This window comes from Balaenoptera borealis, assembly GCF_965194805.1.
Source record: "Balaenoptera borealis genome assembly, chromosome: 19".
Classification (NCBI taxonomy): Eukaryota; Metazoa; Chordata; class Mammalia; order Artiodactyla; family Balaenopteridae; genus Balaenoptera; species Balaenoptera borealis.
This window is the reverse complement of record NC_138878.1, coordinates 12,935,352-12,957,298: the sequence shown is the minus strand read 5'-3', so window position 1 is coordinate 12,957,298 and position 21,947 is coordinate 12,935,352. Positions and strand designations below refer to the sequence as shown.

The window sequence follows — 21,947 nt, the reverse complement described above, 5'->3', positions numbered from 1 at the left end:
CATTGTTTGTTTGCTCTTTAGTTCTAGGTCCTTGTTAAACGTTTCTTGTATTTTCTCCATTCTATTTCCAAGATTTTGGATCATCTTTACTATCATTACTCTGAATTCTTTTTCAGGTAGACTGTCTATTTCCTCTTCATTTGTTTGGTCTTGTGGGTTTTTACCTTGCTCCTTCACCTGCTGTGTGTTTCTCTGTCTTCTCATTTTGCTTAACTTACTGTGTTTGGGGTCTTCTTTTCACAGGCTGCAGGTTCATAGTTCCCATTGTTTTTGGTGTTTGCCACCAGTGGCTAAGGGTGGTTCAGTGGGTTTTGTAGGCTTCCTGGTGGAGGGGACTGGTCCCTGTGTTCTGGTGGATGAGGATGGATCTTGTCTTTCTGGTTGGCAGGACCGTATCCAGTGGTGTTTTTTTTGTGGTGTCTGTGCCCTTATTATGATTTTAGGCAGCCTCTCTGCTAATGGGTGGACTTGTGTTCCTGTCTTGCTAGTTGTTTGGCATAGGGTGTCCAGCACTGTAGCTTCCTGGTCATTAGAGCTGGATCTTAGCATTGAGATTGAGATCTCTAGGAGAGCTTTTCCCATTTGATATTACGTGGAGCCCGGAGGTCTCTTGTGTACCAATGTGCTGAACTCAGCTCTTCCACCTCAGAGGCACAGGCCAGACACCGGCCAGAGCACCAAGACCCTGTCAGCCACACGGTTCAGAAGAAAAGGGAAAAAGAAAGAAAGAAAGAGAGAGAGAGAGAGAGAGAAGGGAAGGAAGGAAGGAAGGAAATAAAGTTATCAAAATTAAAAATAAAAAAATTTTTTTTAATTTAAAAATTTAAAAGTAATTTAAAAAAAAGAAAGGAAAGAGCAACCAAACCAAAAAAACAAATCCACCAATGATAACGAGTGCTAAGAACTATACTTAAAAAAAAAAAAAAAAGATAAAAGAAAAAAAGACAGACAGATCCCTAGAACAAACGGTAAAAGCAAAGGTATACAGACAAAATCACACAAGGAAGCATACACATACACACTCACAAAAAGAGAAAAAGGAAAAAAAATATATATATCTTTTGGGAAGTCTGAGGTCTTCTGCCAGTGTTCAGTAGGTGTTCTATAGGAGGTGTTCCACATGTAGATGTATTTCTGATGTATTTGTGGGAAGGAAGGTGATCTCCACGTCTTACTCCTCTGTCATCTTAAAGGTCTCTGTGCCCTTTTTTAAATTGGGTTTTTTTTAATGTTGGATTGTATGATCTGTTTATATATTTTGGATATTAACCCCTTATTGGTGATATCATTTGCAAATTTTTTCCCCCATTCAGTAGGCTGTCTTTTCATTTTGTCAATAGTTTCCTTTGCAAACTTACACAACTCTTTTGAGAAATAGAAGAAAATATTACTCAACTCATTGTTTGAAACTAATCTAATTAGTTTTGAAACTAATCTAAGACCAATTAAGCCAGGTCAGAGACATAAATATTTCATGTCATTCTTACTCATTAGTTTAAAAATATGAATGCAAAATATCCACCAAAATATTAGCAAACTGAGTCCAGCAAAGGATATAAAGATGGACTATCATGACCAAGTTGGGCTTACTCCAGGAATGCAAGGTTGGTTCAAGATAAGAAAATATAATCATTTAATTTACCATATTACCACATTTAAAATATATATATATTGTCCTCTGAATAGACTAAGGAAAAAACATGTAATAAAGCTAAACAACTCTTCATGGGAAAGTTCCTCAACTCAGTCAGGGAGAACTGGAGAAAACAATAGATGTTAAAATTGTTTTCTTGAAAATCACAAACAAGACAAAGTTGCTTTCTATTCAACAATTTACTAAAGAACCTAGCTGTTGCAGGAAGGTACAAAAATAAATAAAAGGGACTAGATTTGGAAGGAAGAAATGAAACTGCCATGTTATGATTATCTATATAGAAAACTCAAAATAATCTACAAGCAGATTATTAGAATTAGCAAAAGAATTTAGTGAGGCTGATGGATGAGTATGAGTAATAAAAGCCAATTGCATTTCTGTGTAGCAGCAACAAATAAAAAAGAGAATGCAAATTTTTTAATGTATTTAGGAATAAATCTAACAAAAAACTGCAAAAATCTCTATGTATAAAGTAATTTTATTAAAAATCATTAAGGAAGACCTAAATAAAAGTGGGACATACTATGTTCTTTGATTTAAAGACTCAATTTGTTAAAGATGTTATTTGTCCCCAAAATTATCTATAGCTTCAATGCACTTCTAATCAAAATCCCAACATGTTGATTCTAAACTATATATGAAAGAGCAAAGGGATGAGACTAGTCAGGCCCCTCCAAACTGGGAGGTCTTTCTCTACTGAATATCACATTATTGTGAAAATATAATAATGTTAAAAGTGTGGTATTGGTGCACAGATGGACAAATGGCCTAAAGAACAGAACAGAGTTCAGAAACAGACCGATGCATGTATGGAAACATAACAGAGATGAAACTGTAAAACAAAGAAGAAGGAATGACATATTCAGTGAATGACCTAGGGACAATCCAGTATCTATAGAGAAAAAAAAAAAACCTAAATGGATCCCTAAACTCACACTATACAAAAAATTACTTCCATATGGGTTAAAGATGTAAATGTGAAAGTCAAATTTTTAAATGTGAAGAAAATGTAGGATGATGCCTTGATGGTCTCTGAATAAGGAGGAATTTCTTTAACAAGATAAAAAAAAGCACAAACCATGAAGAAACTATTCATAATTTCTGCCTTAAATTTGAGAACTTTTATTCATGAAAAGACACCCTAAAAAGAATTAAAAGACAAGTCACAAACTGACAGAAGGTTTCAGCACACACATTACCTTCAAATTATTAGAGTACATAATACATAAAGTATGCCTTTGAAGGAAAAAACATATAATTCAGTTTTTAAATGGGAGGAAACGAGTGGTTTTTTCACAGAAGAGGAAATATGAATGACCAATAAGGATATAAAAAGATGTTCCCTCCTTGAAAATGGAAATTAAAACAACAACTAGACACCATTGCACACCCACCAAATTAGATAAAATTAAATACAACTGTACCAAATGTTGAGGGTGTGGAGGTTAGAAGCACATACATTGCTAATGGGCATGTAAACTGACACAATCACTTTGGAAAGCAATGTGTCACTCACTGGTAGCTGATCATGAACATTCCCAAGGCTGTGCCCAGCCTCCTAGCCTGTCTGGTTTTGTGTCATCTTTCACAGGTTCTTCTTTCCTCAGTACCCAGTTGGTCAGTACATCCCACCAGTTTTTCCTCACAAGTGTTTCCTGGATCGGTCCTTCCTTTCAGCTCCTAGCCATCCTCTTACTCAGAGGATGTAGCTCTAGCCATCCCTCCCTCCCAGATTCCCACCACACTCTGCTAGGCAGCTTGCTTCCCTCTGGTTTCCCCTGGCCCACACCAGAGACTGCTTTTCTTCAGGCTCCCGCTTTCATCCTCTCATCTCCTTCCCCCCAACATCTGCTGCTTTTCAAGGCCAGACTTTCCATCGTGCTTCTCTCCATCAATAACTTCCCCTCTCTCTTACTACCACCAAGCTCTCTAGACCTTTGCCCCCAGTACAAGTGCTCCACATCTTTGATAGCCCTTCTCTTAATCCTCTTGCATCATCACCATCTCTGTACAAGGAAACAGAAGAAAACAATACACTAGTCACCCCTTTCACTCCCTAATTTGACTTAAGCTGGCTTTTGGCCCCTCACTTAGCTGAAACTGCCTCTCTGGAAGTTCAGTGATGATTTCATTACTGAGTTGAGGCCCTTTCTCACTCCACAGTGTTCCTTGACATCCACTCTTGTTTTATTGTGAAATTACATCATGCAGGCAAAAGTGTGTATAACACACGTGCATAGCTTAAGAATAATAATGAACATCCACGTCTTATCACCCCCATTATAAATGTAACATTATTGGTAAATTTGAAGCCCCTTATGAAAGAGAACAGTGTGAAGTCGACCCCCAGCAGACCTGCTTATCCTCCATGCTGATGCCCCTGGAAGCCCCCCAGGCCCTCCATCACCCAGGCCTCCCATAGCCCATCCATCTAGAATCTCCTCTCCTGCTGTGATAGGCCAGCTAATTTATCTGACCAGGGGATCAAATTAGCCTCTGGGACTAATGGGAGGGCTGCACACCATGTCTCAAGTCTGAGCTTCCAGAAACAAGTTCCTGTCTTTGTAGTGGGCCTGCAAGTGACTTAAATCCAAGAAGAGGGAGACCTTTCACTCTCTTCATATTTAACTTAAAAGTGATCACCATGTTAGGGATCCTGTAGTCTGCTTCTGTTTGCAGTTCAGTTTAGTCCAGTTTCCTGAGATATTTGTTACCCCCTAGAGAAATGAATTGGGCTGTTTTTCATTTCAATTTTGAGTATTATAAAACTTCTTATACGGCTTTTATGTTATTATAGAAGAACTCTAGTTACCTTATTATAAGATTCATTCTTTTTAAGGCATCTTCCCAATGTCTCAAAATTCAGTGGAGGGCATCAGGCTTTTAGATATTCACTGTGAACTAAGCTGGCTTCTAAAGAAATCAGTGGAAAGTTATCAGTGCATATCTGAACCTGAGTTAGGATGATGTCTGCTTGCTTTGTATAGTGATCTGATTTATCCACATGTTTGTATTAATTAACCACCCCCCCCCAAAGCTAGCTCTGTCTACTGAAGGCCAGACATTAAAAGAAACTGACTTTAAAAACTGTCCTGTTTTGAAAATATTTCTGAAGAGCTTTGAAGCTGATTATAAGGGAGATTTCACAGCCCACCTGTTCGGCAGCCTTTCTAAGAGCATGTAGCAGTGGAGACACCTTCTGGAACTTTTATAGAAGTGGTCATTTCTCACGGAAATCCCTGGAGAAATCTCACGGAAAGCTCTCCCTGGAGAGCTTCAAGGTAAATTCTGGGCACATCCCTACACTACTCACCTTGCAGCAGAACTCTCTGTAGGAAGTCACTTAAGGGACAAGGTCGACCGTGTCTTGCTTTTCCTTATCTAGATACAATCAGGATGGGTCCCTTTTCTTCCAAAGAAAGCTTCTAGACAATACATTGTATGTTTCTTATGTTGTGGATTCCAATTACTTTTAGGATGAAAAAAAACTGCTTTATGATCACTGCCTTGGGCATGGCATGGCATGGCATGAAGTAACCAAGGAGAAGCCTTCTCTTGTTGACCAGGTAGACTGTCTAGTACAGCTGTTAAGAGCATGAGATTTGGAGCCAGGCTAACTTAGCTCAGCCACTTACTTGCTTTCTGAGTTTTGTCGTCTGAATACTGAGACCATCATAGAACCTACCTCATCAAGCTGTTGTGAAGATTTAACTAGGCAGTCCTTAGTAAGTGCTTAATATAATACCTGGTAGAGAGTAAGTGATGAATAACTGTTGGCTGCAGTTACTTTATTAGGGCCTGTCTTAGTCCATTCGGGCTGCTATAACAAATACCAGAGACTGGGTGGCTTAAAACAGTAAACATTTATTTCTTATAGTTTTGGACGTTGGGAAGTTGTTCTTAAAGTTCCACAGGTGGTTCCAATGGACAGCTGCAGTGAGAACCATTGTTCTAAAACCTCCAACTGCAACTCCTTTTGAGAACCTTTAAAAATGCGGTTTTCACCCCCTACAGTCTGAGTAACTTGAGTCTCAGCTGCTCAGTTATGTCCCACCAACTTCCAGTACGGGTGGCCAGTTGGAAGCATTCTGGGATATAATAAAGAGCTAAGGCAGGCTGCTTTCCATGTGAGGAAGCATGTACGTGCCAGATGGAAGCAGATGATGGCGACGACAATGATGTTGACAGTGATGATGAGGAGGAGGAGGATGAAGAGGAAGGAGACTAGAGAAGCAGTGGGGTGGGAGTCAGGGCTATCCAGCAGTGGAGGCCGGCATGGCAGGACAGGGGCGTAGCAGCCGTAGGGACAGGAGAGGTGCTGATCCTCCTCCTGCCACTTTATTTTTACTGTTTTCGCACAGCTCTTCCTCCTGGCCTTGGGCACGGGAGGTTGACAAGCACAAACAGCAAATGTAGGGGGAACATAGGTGACCAAGTGATTGTGGTGGCCCCTACTGTCTCCTCCACTGTTCTCTTACTTGCATCCCTTCTGGCTAGCCAGCCACTCAGCCTTGCTCGTGGATAGGCTGGGGAGGTGGCAGTAGTGGGGACAGACCTTGGGCTGTGGTCTGTCAGGATGGGCTCCTCACCCCAGGGCCATGGTCCTGCCCTTCCACCTGCTAATATGCACTGGAACTTCCCACTCCATCTCCATCTCCCCTTTGACCTCCTTGACCAAGGCCGCCATTATCTTTTGTCTGGATTTCTAACACTGTTTTCTATGTGGGCTTCCTGATTTTTATTTTTTAAAAAATCATAAAAAAACAGAAAACATCCCATTAGGTTATGTTTTCCATCGCTGTTTACAGCATGGTTCAGCGTTTTGGTCATTCTAGGGTTGTCCCCTTCTAATCCATGCTCCCTTCTGCAGCCCAAGTGAACTTTCAGATCATTTCACTTCCCCATTTAAAACCTTTTGGAAGACTCTCCATTTTCCTGAGGATAAAGCCAACTCCTTAGTGAGGCTTACAAGGCCCTTCAGGGTCAAGCCTCCTGCTCCCCACCCTCCCCCTATTTTGATATCAAAATGAGAATGTGACCCACAGCAGCCACTGGTATCCTATCAATGGTCTTAGCGTGGTTCAGAGGTCCAGTTTGAGTTTCAGCAATTCAAGGTTATGAATGTGTGCTATTCAGTATGACTGATTTCATTGTCGAGATATTTTCTCCTACAGTTACACCTCCTACTTCCATTGCTTTTAATTTTTAATCTGTGTGCCACATTAAGCAAACCACACATCTTTACTTGTTAGATCTTATCAGGTGGTTTTTTACATTGCCATTCTTCCTCTCAGCTATCTAACCTCTGCTTCTCTCATTTTCTTAAACCCCTCTCTCTCTACCTCTTTCCCTCCCTTCCTTCCTCTGACTACACATCATAAGCCTCCTCCAGATTAGATAGGCCCCCCAGTTCCCGCTTCTAAAGGGGGCAGATTATAATCATCACTTTAAATCATGTTAAAAGTAGGCAAATTCTTGAGGCTCTCTGAGCACAAACACAAAGTTCCAGCCACTTTTCCATATTTGTGGTCTTACACTTGCTGATCTTTCCACATTGGGAAGCAAATGACAGATGAAACAGATGGGAATGGCTCAGCGCCTTCCCCATCAGCACGTTCTAGCTCTGCCACATGAACAGGAGAAGCAAACTGCAGACATACACACATGGAAGACAGCCTGCCTTAGCCCTTTATTATGTCCCAGAATGCTTCCAACTGGCCACCCATGCTGAGGTGGAAGTTGGTGGGACACAACGGAGTAGCTGAGACTCAAGATATTCAGACTGTAGGGGGTGAAAAACAGCTCCCAGGCAGCTCAGGGTGGGTGAGGCAGCTCCTGCTGAGCCAGGGCAGTGCTCCAGAGAAAGGTGCAGCCAACACCCACAGCACCTAGGGGATGGGTGCGTCGTCTTAGTGAAGGGGACCTAGTCTGGGCACCAACAGCATCTGCTGCTGTCAGTAATTTCAAAAAAATATTAAACAACATATGAGCCAAACAAAACACACCTGAAGGACCTTTTTATCCAGCCAGTGGCCATTTGCACCCTCTGTATGGATACTCCCAGAATCCAGGTGCAATGAATCAACGAATTAAAAGTGTTTACTACAAGGCTACCCCCGCCTTTTTCTGAGACCTTGGGTGCACTGCAGAGAATTCAGCAGATGTGCGACATACACCATTCCATCTCCAAGTGTGGTCTGAAACACAACACACAACATTAACTGAAACACAAGCCTGTTCTTTGGGGTTTTATTTTGATGCAACACTGCTTCCAGTGAAGGGAGACCAGGAAACAAGAGTGGTGGACTTCTCTTAATTTGTAACACAAAAGATTGTATTGATCCTTACCCAAGAATTGAAAATAAAATATGGGGAGAGAAACTGCTGAGCCCAAACCAGTGTGGCTGATGGGCAGTGTGTCTGACACTCACGCAGTTCTGTCACAGCTTGAGGGAGGATTTCTTTGCTGGCTCCTCCTGTGATTCTCATATGGGCAGCTCTGGAACTGGAGCAGTATTGATTTTCCTTGTTTGCTACGCATTCTTTTAAAAATAACTGAATCTAATCCCGTTTGGGTTAGCATAACAGGAAAGTAATCATCTGTTCCTGAGAGTAAAATAAAATCTGATCCAAAAAACTCTACCGACATTCTATTTCAATTCTTTGGAGCAGGTTTTCCATTTTACTGATAAGTTAAAGCCTTCATTATGGTGACGTTTTCACTGTCTGCCACCTATTAGCAGCTGGGCTGCTTTACTGGTCTCCTTTGTTTCCAAAAGAACTCTCGCTTCCCCATTGTCCAGGTATCATTGTCAGCTGAGGTGTTGTTTTTCCTCAGGTCTGAAGACACTCTACAGCTTAGTATTTTTCCTTTTTCAGATATTCCCCATTTGCTTTTTTTTTTCATTCAGCACAACATCCCAGGGGGGTGCAAATGTTGGATGAGAGTGCTGTTATGTGGGGCAGTGATCTGGCAGAGTCTCCCCAGGTGTCTCTGCTGGCCTGGGGTGATTTAATAAGTGCTCCGAATCATCCTCTGCTGATCTTCCCTGTCTCTAGCTGGTAAGGCTGAGTGAATGCCCCACATTAATTACCAGCTCCAGCCCTTAGCCGTCCTCTGGCCCTTCCTACCCACGGCGGGTCCTAAATTTGGCTGTACAGTAGAATCACCTGGGAAGACTGTTAAAAACCTAACTCCTGGGCCCTACTTGAGACCTGCCAAATCAGAATTTACCCAAGGATGAGGTTCAGGAATCTTTAATGAGCTTCCCAGCACCCAGCCTCTGTGTCCTCTGCCCAGAATGGTGTGATTTCAGCCTAAGATAATGTGAACTAGAGGCACCTGGCCTGGAAGAAGCCAAATGGAAGTTTGTGCAAGAAGATGAAAAGAGCTTTTCTACTCTTCTCTGAGGCCATCCCGGGTGGGGATGGGGTGGAGGTGGAGGTGCAGAATAGCCAAATTACCCTGCATGCTGCTTACCTGTTCTCATTCAACCATCCATCCATCCATTCAATGAGATGCCCAGCTATTGAGCTCATGCCCTGTGTATAAGACCCTGGCCTATGTGAGCTGTAAAGAGGGAATACCTTGGACCCTGCCCTCCAAGAGCTCACAGTTCTTGGATGGTGCTAGCCCAGTGATTCCCCAAGGGGAAGCTGAACTGATCTCACTTCTTAAAAAGAGCAAGCGGGAGTCAGCGCAGAGTCTTCACCAGGCAAGAAAATAATAACATTAATTTTTCCCATCATATTGATTTTCCTAAATATGGTAGATACAATTGGTTTTTAATTTACAGTAATGATATAAAATTTTCCTTTAAAATAAGCCTACTAATTAACACCACAATGTGCTATCAGTACATAAGCATTTGAATAGTTATAATTTAAAAGACTGAATACCAAGTGTGGGTGAGGATGTGGACCAACCGGAACTCTCATCACTGTGGGTGGTAGTGTAAATTGGTGTAAAGCCACTTTGGAAAACTGGCAGTTTCCTATAATGTTATACATATACTATACAATCCAGCAGTTCCCTTCCTCAGAATTTACCTAAGAGGAATGAAAACATATGTCCACACAAAGACTTCTACACAATTGTTCTTAGCAACTTTATTCATTATTATTAAAAGCTGGAAAAAGCCAAGGTGTCCATCAACAAGAAGACGCTTAAACACACTAGTCATCATCCATACTGTGGAATACTGCTCAGTGATAAAAAAAAAAGAAGAGACTACTGCTCCTTGCTACAGTGTAGGTGATTCTCAAACATACTATGCTGAGCAAAAGAAGTCAGACACAAAAGAATACATATTTAGGATTCCACTTATATGAAACTATAGGCATAGCTTAATCTATAGTGATAGAAAGCAGATGAGTGTTTGTCTGGAGCCGGGGGTGGGGGAGGGGGAGGAATTGACTGGTAGGGGCACAAGGGAACTTTTGTGTGTGTGTGTGTGTGTGTGTTTATTTTATTTTTTTAATTTAATTTTATTTATTTTTTTATACAGCAGGTTCTTATTAGTCATCAATTTTATACACATCAGTGTATACGTGTCAATCCCAATCGCCCAATTCATCCCACCCCCACCCCCCACTGCTTCCCCTTCTTGGTGTCCATACGTTTGTTCTCTACATCTGTGTCTCAACTTCTGCCCTGCAAACTGGTTCATCTGTACCATTTTTCTAGGTTCCACATATATGCGTTAATATACGATATTTGTTTTTCTCTTTCTGACTTACTTCATTCTGTATGACAGTCTCTAGATCCATCCACGTCTCAACAAATGACCCAATTTCGTTCCTTTTTATGGCTGAGTAATATTCCATTGTATATATGTACCACAACTTCTTTATCCATTCGTCTGTCGATGGGCATTTAGGTTGCTTCCATGACCTGGCTATTGTAAATAGTGCTGCAGTGAACATTGGGGTGCATGTGTCTTTTTTTTTTTTTTTTTATGTATGTATTTATTTATTTATGGCTGTGTTGGGTCTTCGTTTCTGTGCGAGGGATTTCTCTAGTTGCGGCAGGTGGGGGCCACTCTTCATCGCGGTGCGCGGGCCTCTCACCATCGTGGCCTCTCTTGTTGCGGAGCACAGGCTCCAGACGTGCAGGCTCAGCAATTGTGGCTCACGGGCCTAGTCTCTCCGCGGCACGTAGGATCTTCCCAGACCAGGGCTCGAACCCGTGTCCCCCGCACTGGCAGGCAGACTCTCAACCACTGCGCCACCAGGGAAGCCCCCGCATGTGTCTTTTTGAATTATGGTTTTCTCTGGGTATACGCCCAGTAGTGGGATTGCTGGGTCATACGGTAATTCTATTTTTAGTTTTTTAAGGAACTCCATACTGTTCTCCATAGCGGCTGTATCAATTGACATTCCCACCAACAGGGCAAGAGGGTTCCCTTTTCTCCACACCCTCTCCAGCATTTGTTGTTTGTAGATTTTCTGATGATACCCATTCTGACCGGTGTGAGGTGATACTTCATTGTAGTTTTGATTTGCATTTCTCTAACAATTAGTGATGTTGAGCAGCTTTTCATGTGCCTCTTGGCCATCTGTATGTCTTCTTTGGAGAAATGTCTATTTAGGTCTTCTGCCCATTTTTGGATTAGGTTGTTTGTTTTTTTAATATTGAGCTGCATAAGCTGTTTATATATTTTGGAGATTAATCCTTTGTCTGTTGATTCGTTTCCAAATATTTTCTCCCATTCTGAGGGTTGTCTTTTCATCTTGTTTATGGTTTCCTTTGTTGTGCAAAAGCTTTTAAGTTTCATTAGGTCCCATTTGTTTATTTTTGTTTTTATTTCCATTACTCTAGGAGGTGGATCAAAAAAGATCTTTCTGTGATTTATGTCAGAGTGTTCTTCCTATGTTTTCCTCTAAGAGTTTTATAGTGTCCAGTCTTATATTTAGGTCTCTAATCCATTTTGAGTTTATTTTTGTGTATGGTGTTAGGGAGTGTTCTAATTTCATTCTTTTCCATGTAGCTGTCCAGTTTTCCCAGCACCACTTATTGAAGAGACTGTCTTTTCTCCATTGTATATCCTTGCCTCCTTTGTCATAGATTAGTTGACCATAGGTGCGTGGGTTTATCTCTGGGCTTCCTATCCTGTTCCATTGATCTATATTTCTGTTTTTGTGCCAGTACCATATTATCTTGATTACTGTAGCTTTGTAGTATAGTCTGAAGTCAGGGAGTCTGATTCCTCCAGCTACAAGGGAACTTTTTAAGATGATAAGTTTTTTTTTTTCCAAGTACATTGCTCTTTTTTTTAATGTTATTTATTTATTTATTTTATTTATTTATTTTTGGCTGCTTTGGGTCTTTGTTGCTGCATGTGGGCTTTCTCTAGTTGTGGTGAGCGGGGGCTACTCTTCGTTGCAGTGCGCAGGCTTCTCATCGTGGTGGCTTCTCTTGTTGCAGAGCACAGGCTCCAGGCACCCGGGCTTCAGTAGTTGTGGCACGTGGGCTCAGTATTTGTTGCTCGCGAGCTCTAGAGCGCAGGCTCAGTAGTTGTGACGCTCGGGCTTAGTTGCTCCATGGCATGTGGGATCTTCCTGGACAAGGGCTCAAACCCATGTCCCCTGCATTGTCAGGTGGACTCTTAACCACTGTGCCATCAGGGAAGCCCAATGATAAACTTTTTAAGTGTTCTGTATATTAATATGGTAGTGGTTACACTGGTATGTATGTATTTGCAAAAACTCACCAAACTGTATTTATAAAATGAGTGTATGTTAATTATACCTCAGTAAAATAGATTTATTAAATGATACTCAACAGGGCAGAAATCATGAAGTTGGTAGTCGAACACCCGGTAGTGGTACTCAGGTACGTGGTAGACAGTGGACAGTATCCTAAAAGATGTGCATATGAAATGCCGTGAAACTTCAGAGGCAGGAAAAAGTTCTTCAAATGGGAAGATGGGAGAGTGGTGGGACCTTCATATAATAGATAACATTTCTCTGCTGAGCCTCTGAGAAAAAGTAGAGAGCATGTGGGGCAAGAATGAATATCAAAGTGAAATTGGGTTGAAATTAATATAAGGGGCCTGAGATGGGGGAGGGGAGAAGTCCCTAAAAAAGCCACATGCACCCTGGGGAAACAGGAAGAATGGGGGCAACCCCACCACTTTGGCCTTTATGACGTCAATTCAATGAAACCTGGGCATAAGGGCTTCAGCACCAGCTGGTGCAGTCACCAATTTCCCCCTTGGCCCTCTGCTCTGAGAACTGGAGTGGCAGCAAAGCAAATGCAGGGCCAGGACCAGGGTGGAGCAGTCCAGGCGCCCAGAGCAAGCATGATGGGAGGCAGGGTGCCACAAAGGCTGAGCCCTCACTAACAGGACCCGAGAGTGAGTGCCTCGCATCCTCATCCTGCTTTCTGGTTATCTGGGGGCAGGAGCCCTGGTGACTCATTCATTCCTAGCCATGCTGAGTGCCCCCTGCAGGCCAGGCACTGTGTTAGATGGTGTATTAGATACAAGTCCTCAGGGGGCTCACCGTCTAGCAGGAAGGGGAAAAACAAGTGTGAGAGGGGAAACCCAGGTGCCGTGGGTTCTCAGAGGAAAGACACTGGACCCAGAGTGGGAGGGGGTGGTCAGCAATCTTTTGGAAAAAATGAAACCTCAGATATGATTTGAAGAAGGTAAATCCAAGAGAGGGTGTAGGGCAGTCCCTTCTCAACCTGCCTCGTCTAGGATTTGGAGTTTGGCCTTAGAAACCAAGAGCCTACCCAGGCACTGACTTGCAACAGCTGATGTGACTCTTTCCCTCCATCCCCATGCCTTTGTAGGTTTGTGACGTGGCCAAGGAAGCCCCACGGTGCCCTCCTGTCCCAGGTGGAATCCATCCCAGTAACCTTGGCATCTGTCAGCTCGGCAGCAGTCCCAGCAATAGAGTCCCCCGAGATGGATCTGAGTGATTTTGTTAAGTAAGTGCAAAGGCAAAGCCAGAATGGATTTCTTTATATAGCATTCTTTTCTCTACACTGACTTACATTCTCAAACTCGTCTTTCATGTATTCATCCAGCAGTTTAATGAGTGCCTTCTCTGTGTTAGGCCCTGGAGGGGGCATCTGGGATACAGAGTTGAAAGTCATCTCTGCTCTCAGGGGATCATAGCCTCCTGAGTCCTGAGGGACTGAGCCCTTCCGATCATGTTGCCCTCTCCATCTGCCAAGCCAGGGTCAGGTCAAGGGTAGAAAGCAGAAAAGCATATGACAATTGGCCACATGTTTTATTCTCACAATAAAATGTTCCGGCCCTGGGGACACACCCAAGTTGTCTGAAGAACTGCCAGAGCTTCTGAGAACTTTCTGTAAGTCAGACAAGGGCTTGATAGCCCAGGAAAAGAAGGGTTAGGGCCTATGGAAAATGGACCAGTTTGATGCCCTAGACTGCATGTTTGGGGGCAGGTAGTAACAGAGCACTGACCAGCTGACCCTTGAGAAAGGTGTCCCTTGAATGAGAACCCCACTTATTCTTTGGGGTGCCATAGAGGGGAGAGGAAGACAGGGCCATCATGCAGCTGAAAACTGTGTTGTGATGGTTGCCAAATGAGTGATTCTCCACATTTTCATTAAACTCCCCAGGACTATCCTTGTGGATGAAGAAGTTGGATCTGAAGAAAGAGAGACCAAAAAAGCACAAGTATCCATCATGGCCATCTCAGATGTATGGTTTCCTTTCCCTGGGGCGGGTGGGCTGCACATCTTTATCCGGGTTACTTCCCAACCAAACACCCACAGAACCAACACCTCAGTGAGAACCCAGACACCTCAGCAAATAGATTTTTTCTGTAATGGAAAAGCCATTTACCTCTAACCTTGGCGATCTTGTGCTCTTCCCAGCCCCTAGATAGAGGCTACAAAAGGAGAACTGATTCCATAGTAAAAACAAAGAGGAGATTGAGAGAGTTTACAGATTCATACTCTTAAATTCTCCTTCTAGAATGATGGCCTAAGGAAATCATCAGAATTACAAAGATGTGTGTTAAAACAGTTTAGAAATAGCAAAAAATTAGGAAAATTACTGTATGTCCATGATACTATGCAATCTTTTAAATAAGGTTTGTCTCAATAGTGGCAGAGTCGGGGAAAGCAAGCATTTTCACACTTCGTAGGTAGGAGTATGAATTGGTGTAGCCTCTATGACATGCAATCTGGCAGGTGTATCAGAATTTAAAATGCACAATTCCTCTGCTAAAATATTATTCTCCAGATACACCTTTATGTTTACATAAAGACGTGCAAGTATCCTTGTACACTGCAGCTTTGTTGGTAAAAGCAAGAAAAATTGGAAACGACTTAATTCCCCCAATAGGAGACTGGTCAAATAAATTAAATTACATCTGCACAAGGCAGTACTATGAAATCCTTTTTAGAAAATGAAAAAGTTCTCTCTTTACTGATTTGGAGCAATCTCTGATATATTAAGTAAAAAATACTACATGTTCTGTTTTTTAAAGTATTTTAAATGATGCTTGTAAAGAATATTTAGTCATATGGGAGGGTATCACTCATGCTATAATGTTAACTGAAAAAATCAGTATACAAATATATATACATATATACTCACACTATACACACACACATATATATCTGCAGAATAATCTAATGATTGATTTGTATTTCTTTCTTTGAAGCTTTCTGTATTTTCCACATTTTTTAGAATAAGTATGTGTGTGCATATAAAACACTTGTCTTTTAAATGTTAATTCTTTTATATATATTTTGAAAGATGTCATAGAAAATTCAAGAATACAGAAAAATGAAAGCAAAAATTCTCAAAATCCCACCATTCATAGAAAAATTTCAGCAAATAACCTCCCAGATATCTCTATTTGCATATGCAGATCTCTGAGTGAATTTATACACACTCACACTTGCAGGTGTGGTACATAGGGCTGTGTAATATTACATAAATGGAACTGCTTTCTTACTCAGTAATATGTTGGGTGCATCATCCCTGGTTTATAAATATACACTGCATCATCCTCCATGGATAGCAGTACCACACACACTTCATTTAAAGTGATCCCCTAGTGATAGGCATTTGGTTTACTTCCAAAGTTTTGCTATTACAGATAACACTGAAGTAAACATCCTTGTACATGCATCTTGGACACCTCTCCAATTATCTCCATAGGAAAAAAAAAAGTGCTATTTAAAAAATATATACAACATACTTCATTTTTCTGTCAGCGAGGGGGAGGAGCATATTGATGACAGATTATAAATGTTTGCGAGTTTTTCCTCACACCTCTAATTCCCAGGGATTAAAAATGAACTCTGCTGAAACAGAAAGAATAGACACAAACCAGAGCCAGGCGGAGTTTCAGGAATCGCCATGGATCTTTGAACGGGATGAAATGTTTTCCATTGGGATAGAAGAAGTAAGTAACACCTCATGGGCCCTGGAGTCATCTGATACAATTCTTCTTACTGAGCCCCTGCCCCAAGTTAGAAATTTAAATTTGCCCGAGCACTGTTACTGCCTTATCATCATATATTTTCAGGGTGCTAGGCTAGTCACCTTTCATGAAGTCAAACAAGGTAAAGTCAAGAATCTATCTGTAAATTGGCTGAACTTTAGCTTGCCCTTTGCAGACTCTCATATGGAATGACTTCCTCTGCAGGTGTTTGATATTTTGCCTCTCTATGGAGTGCTGCGGCCACACAGTAGCCACCAGATGTCTTTCACCTTCTATGGACACTGTGACATCATTGCACAGGCTAAAGCTCTGTGTGAAGTGGAAGGAGGGCCCACCTATGAGATAATACTAAGGGGCGAGGCCTCCCTGGTCAACTATTCCTTTGACACCAAGGACATTAACTGTGGATTACAGGTATTGCCAGCCATCGGGAGGAGATTTTCTGGGTTTGCCTTAAACATCAGTCATAGTCTTTGTGCTCTCATCTCTCCTGGAACCCCAGTCAGCATAGTCTCACCATCACCCCTATCCTGGACCCCTAAGCTGCTTCCTAAGCCTGATCATCCCCCCACTGCCAACCATTTGCCAGACATTTTCACTTGCTTTTCTCATTGTCTCCTCAAATTCTGCATGTTAGACACTAAAATTTGCATCTTTATTCTCAGTCCAAAAGCCCATTCCACCCTCTTTGTTTCTTTCAATAGGACTACTCCCTTCTCAGTCCCTTGAGTTTACGACCTCCAAGGAATTTTCCACTGCATTCTGTCCTTCAGCTCCCCACATCCTTACAGGCCCGGGGTTTGCTAATTCATCAAGCATAATTCCTCTGAGTTGGTTTTCCTTTCCCATCACCACTGCGATTATCACACTGCAGGATCTCAAGCCATGCCTAAATTATTACAGCAGTTCTTCTCAAACTGTGATGTGCATACGAATCACCTGGGAATCTTGTTCAAGTGCAGATTCTGATTCAGTAGGTCCAGGGTGGAGCCTGAGAGTCTGCATTTCTGACAAGTTCCCAGGTCATGTCGATGCTGTTGGCCCACGGACCCATGGAAGCAAGGGATTACAGTGCATTTCTGGCTTCTATCAATAACTGATCTAAATATCATTGCCAGGTAGATTTTCCCAAAATTGCCTTGGGAAAAGAGCAAAAATGATTGCATAGAGAAAAGAACATTGTTTTGTAGTCAGAAGAACTGGGATGTTATCCTACTTTTACTCCCTACTGACTATGACCTTGGGCACATCACCTAACCTCTCCAAGTCTCAGTATCCCTCATCTCTAAAATGGGAATGGGGTTGCAATTCCTATTTCACCAGGTGGTTATGGTTATTTAAGTAAAGTGTCTGGTCAGTACTGTGCCTGAGTCAGAGAAGGCCTTCAATCGTAAGTCACTCTGTGGATCAGAGCCAGGTTCCTCCACCTGAGTAAAGGTATCCTAAGCCCCTCTATTAACTGATGCTCCTTACGTATTAAACTTTGTTTCTCATAATTTCCCATTATAAACCACTAATTCATTTATGGCCAAGCTGGTTTACCCACTGGCCCTAATGCAGCCCAACCCTTTTTGCTTCCATTTTTCCTATTATATTATCTATCTCATCCTCCGCTCTGCCAACTCCACAGTCACACATACTGTAAGACCCAGCTCACCTCCATCCCTCAGTTATCTTCCTCTTACACTACATTCTCTTGACACTTAGAGTCTTTGCCATAATATAATGTACTTTCTAAATCTTGCTTTGGAATAATTGTCAGTTAATTCTATGTCTGTACATCTTCTCTCCCCAGTTAGAATTTGTGTTATGTACTCAGATACCACATCTCCTACCAAATATGAATGGGAACTAGACCCCCCATTATATAGCCACTGCATTATTATTATTTTTTATTATTATTATTACTGAATTGTCTGTGTGCATATATATTTACAGGTTAAAGATTGTGCCTAAAATCAAATTCACATAACACCTATTGACACCTTGTGCGTTACTTTGACCAGATAGAATTTTCTTTCACTCCTTATCTCCAGGGTCTTCTGGGCAATTGGTTTTGGCTCAGCTCAGAGTGCTTCCTTTGTAGCAACTAATTCTTCCCCTAGTTTGTCCTAAGAGCCCCCGAAGTGGCTTCAGTTTGTGGTTACTGGACCCTCTGAATTATGTTAGCAAAATCTCAGGAAAAAGAATATGGCTGGCCTATTACTCCCCTGTCTCTCCATAAAAATAGAAAAATTCATTCTAGAAAATTCTGAACTCAAATCTTATCTAAAAAAGCAAATCTTCGTAATATAAAAAAGCTTACTTTAAGATCCTCTAATATGAATTCTTTGTGGTGAAGAAACAGAGGTTCAGGGAGGTGAAATGCTCACCCCATAGCCGTACTAAACTAAATTAGTTGTTAGAAGACCTAAGACAGAGCCAGTCTCCAGGGTCGAGTGCTCCTCCCGCCCAGCAGGCACCTGGTTGTGATCCTGAAATGTGGATTGGCCAGCATCTACCTCGTGGAAAATGAAATCCGTGTCTGTGAGGCATGCTTGTCTACCTGCCTTTGTCGGGATGACAGCAGCATCCCAGAGGGTGGGTGACAGAGGAGTCACTCTTCTCCTTCTTCTCCTCTCGAGCTGTTCGACCATGTCACAGAGAGTGAAATCACACTCAAGAACACTGGGAAAGTTGGCTTTGAGTTCAGCGTTCTGACTGACCCCCAGTCTTCGCCAGACAACCTTCTGCCGGGAGTGCCACTCCTCCAGCCTCTCTCAGTAAGTAGCCCATCCACCCCCCCCACCCATGACGGCCACCTGATGATGGTAGGAGGGGCCCAAACCCAGACCTGCAAGCCACACCCCAGAGGCTGAGATTATGCTAAACATTCACTGCCAGGATTATGGGTGTGATTTTTTTTTTTTTAATTAAAACTAACAAGCTCTCAGAGACAAGAAAAATAAATATATCCAAGCCCTTCCTTCATTCATTAAACAACTATTTAGTGTGTCCTCCATTAGCCAGGCACTCTTCAGGCACCAGGGGTTAAACAGTGAACAAGATATACAATCCCATGGATTTTTTTTTCATGATCATAAGAATAGTTTATTTCCATTTATGTCCTCACACTTCCCTTGTAATTCCTTGAAGCCGAGGGCCTCCTCTACTCTGACTACAACAAATAAAAGCAGCTTTTTGTTAGCAGTAGTGAAAACACCAGTAGACTGCAGTGAGCCGTATTGGTTTTAGAAGCAAATGGAAGAGATGGTTCCTTGTACATATTACGTTAATCTAACAGTTTTAAGGAATTTTTGTCGAGTTTTTCTCATCATGAAAATAATACATAATTGTTATAGAAAAATTGAAAGATATGAAAAAGGATAAAGAATGAAATTATAATTGTTCATAATCTTACAATCCAAAGATAAAAGTGCTGTCATCTTGGATGATAGAGTCTATTCTTCCCCTAAATTATCACATATATTTGGGTCTATTGCTAGTTTCTCTATTCTTTATTAATCTGTTTGCCTGTACCTACATCCATAGTATACTATTTTAAGTGTTATAGCTTTAAAATACATCTTAATGTCTACTAAGTCAACTCCCTTTTAATTCTTCTTTTTCCAATTTGTCTTAGATATTCTTTTGAATTTTACTCTTATGTTCTTCCTAAGTTGAATGCCTACTTTTCTTTCTTTCTTAATTAATAATGAAAAAATGTGAGTACACATTTGCTGAGTACACCTTTAGCTCCATCTCGTAATTTTAAAGAAAATTATAGATTGAAAAAAGGAAGTTAACTTTGCATATTTTATACATTTTAATATCAACCATTATAATTTTAATTATTTTCTAAGTTGTCTAGAATTGTAGTTTTATCTACAAGTGTAATTTTAAAGTATATTTTTCTCTTTTTCAAATTTCCAAATGACTCAGCTTTTTCTTTTCGTTATTTAAACTCTTATTAATGTGAAGTTAATACTGAGTTTTTCATATCATGGCCAGGTAATATGACCTTCTCAATTCCTACTTTTATTAGTTTGTTAGTATATTTTAGTGGTCTAAAATGATATTTTAATACCAGTGAATGTTTGGAAACAATGTTGTCTGGACTATAGAATGCAGATTATGATGAATCTTTATTAAATTAACCTCCATTAAATTATATTATCCAAATCTTGTTTCCCTTTTTCTGTTTAATTATTCTAAGACTAAGAATGGTATATAAAAAGTTTTCTAAGACTAAGAATGGTTTATAAAGGGTTTTGGTATATAAAAGACTAAAAATGGTATATAAAAAATATATAAATTTTTGTTTTATCCATTTTCATTTCTGTCTTATTTAACACACAAGATTTAATGACTATTAAGTGTTCATCCTGCACTGTATATTTTATCTATTTTAAATTGCCACTTTCTTCCCTTTTAATGCTTTTTACTTTGAATTCTTCTTTGTTTGGTATTAATATTGTGTCTTTCGAAGTACCGTATTAGCTGTCTTTCACAAGGTTTGGTATGTTGTGTTTTTATTGTGGTTCAGTTCTATACATTTCATAGTAATCACAAGTATATCTTTTTCTTTGGCTGTGGGTCCACTCCTTCACTCTGAGGATATGTGTCTTTCATTTATTATATCTTCAAGTATTGCTTCTCCCCTATTTTCTCCAGTCTTTTCTGCTAAAGCAACTTTTAGACATATGTTGGACCTTCTCATTCTGTCCATGTTTCTAAACCTATATGTCACATGTGTATCTCTTTACTTTTTATCTCTCTAAACTGCATTCAAGATAATTACCTCAGCTTTTTCAGTTAACTAATTTTCTTTTCGACTGAGTATAATCTACTATTTATACTCTGCATTCCTAACCCTACTCTGCATTCCTAATTTCAGTGATCATATTTTTCATTTCAAAAATTCCACCTGTTGTTCACCTCTTTCACTGGGATTTTAATTTCTTCATTCATCACTAATCATTTTGTAGATTCTTTTAAGTTATTCTAATTGAGTTATTAGGGATACAATTATTCCTATTTGTGTGACTGTTAACTGTCTTTCATTATCAATGCTTTCCCTGTATGATATGTAATTTTTGACTTGGGATCATCTTCCACTGAGACCGTTTTCTCTGAGACAGCCTCATTCACCCTGGATTGCAGGGTGGTGCTACAATAGTGTTGCAGTTGTTTTTGCCAGGTACCCCAAGGGGTCAGATTTTGAGTTAATGTTTTGTTTATTTGTTTTCTTTCTTATTGGAGTATAGTTGCTTTACTTGAGTTAATGTTTTGACCTGGATTAACCACAGTGATCTGTCAGTGTACGTGAAGACTTCACGCATATGCATGATACAGGCTTGGGCATTCTGTTTCCCATGGGATACATATTTTCCCCACCTAGGATCCCAGAGAGATACAAGCTTCCTCGATTCTTCCCTGAAGTGCAGAGAAGTAACAGGAGTGGCCGCCCTTCATGGCTCCAGCCTCGTGCAGGGATCTGCCCTGTGTGCCCCCCTCACGTGGGTCCAGGCTGCATCCCTCTATTTCAGTCCTTGGGTGGTAGGGACTGTAGTTGGGTCTGAGGTCACCTGTGGCCACCAAGTAAAGGCTCTGAACTTAACCACACTGGCTAGGTTCCCGCTGTTTCTTTTTCGCATCAGAGGATCTATTTTCTTTCAAGCTCACTATACATTGAAAGAGAGTTTTGTTGTTGCCTTTGTTGTTGTTGTGCCTTATACAGAATATCCTTACACTTGTAGCATGAGAGGGAGCTATAACAGTGCAGTCACCAGCATTTGCAGAACCAGAAGTAGAAGGGTTTTTCATCCCCATATACTTTTTCCTGGTTTGGGGTTACTCCCTGTCCCTGACTCTCTGC

At 41.1% G+C, this 21,947-nt stretch overlaps 1 protein-coding gene and 1 long non-coding RNA gene across 3 annotated transcripts in view; one reads left to right on the top strand and one right to left on the bottom strand.

Annotated features, from left to right (window-relative positions):
* The window catches only part of LOC309617580, a 548,498-nt gene that overhangs the window by 394,100 nt on the left and 132,451 nt on the right, over positions 1-21,947 (bottom strand). The window lies entirely within an intron of this gene.
* Positions 1-21,947, top strand: part of HYDIN (HYDIN axonemal central pair apparatus protein) — a 441,132-nt gene that overhangs the window by 288,442 nt on the left and 130,743 nt on the right. For both annotated transcript variants that reach the window (XM_082369752.1, XM_082369751.1), the window contains exons 25-29: positions 13,452-13,589; positions 14,250-14,331; positions 15,932-16,051; positions 16,295-16,504; positions 18,715-18,852. In XM_082369752.1, coding sequence (XP_082225878.1) covers positions 13,452-13,589; positions 14,250-14,331; positions 15,932-16,051; positions 16,295-16,504; positions 18,715-18,852 — 688 coding nt within the window. The remainder of the gene's footprint in view (positions 1-13,451; positions 13,590-14,249; positions 14,332-15,931; positions 16,052-16,294; positions 16,505-18,714; positions 18,853-21,947) is intronic.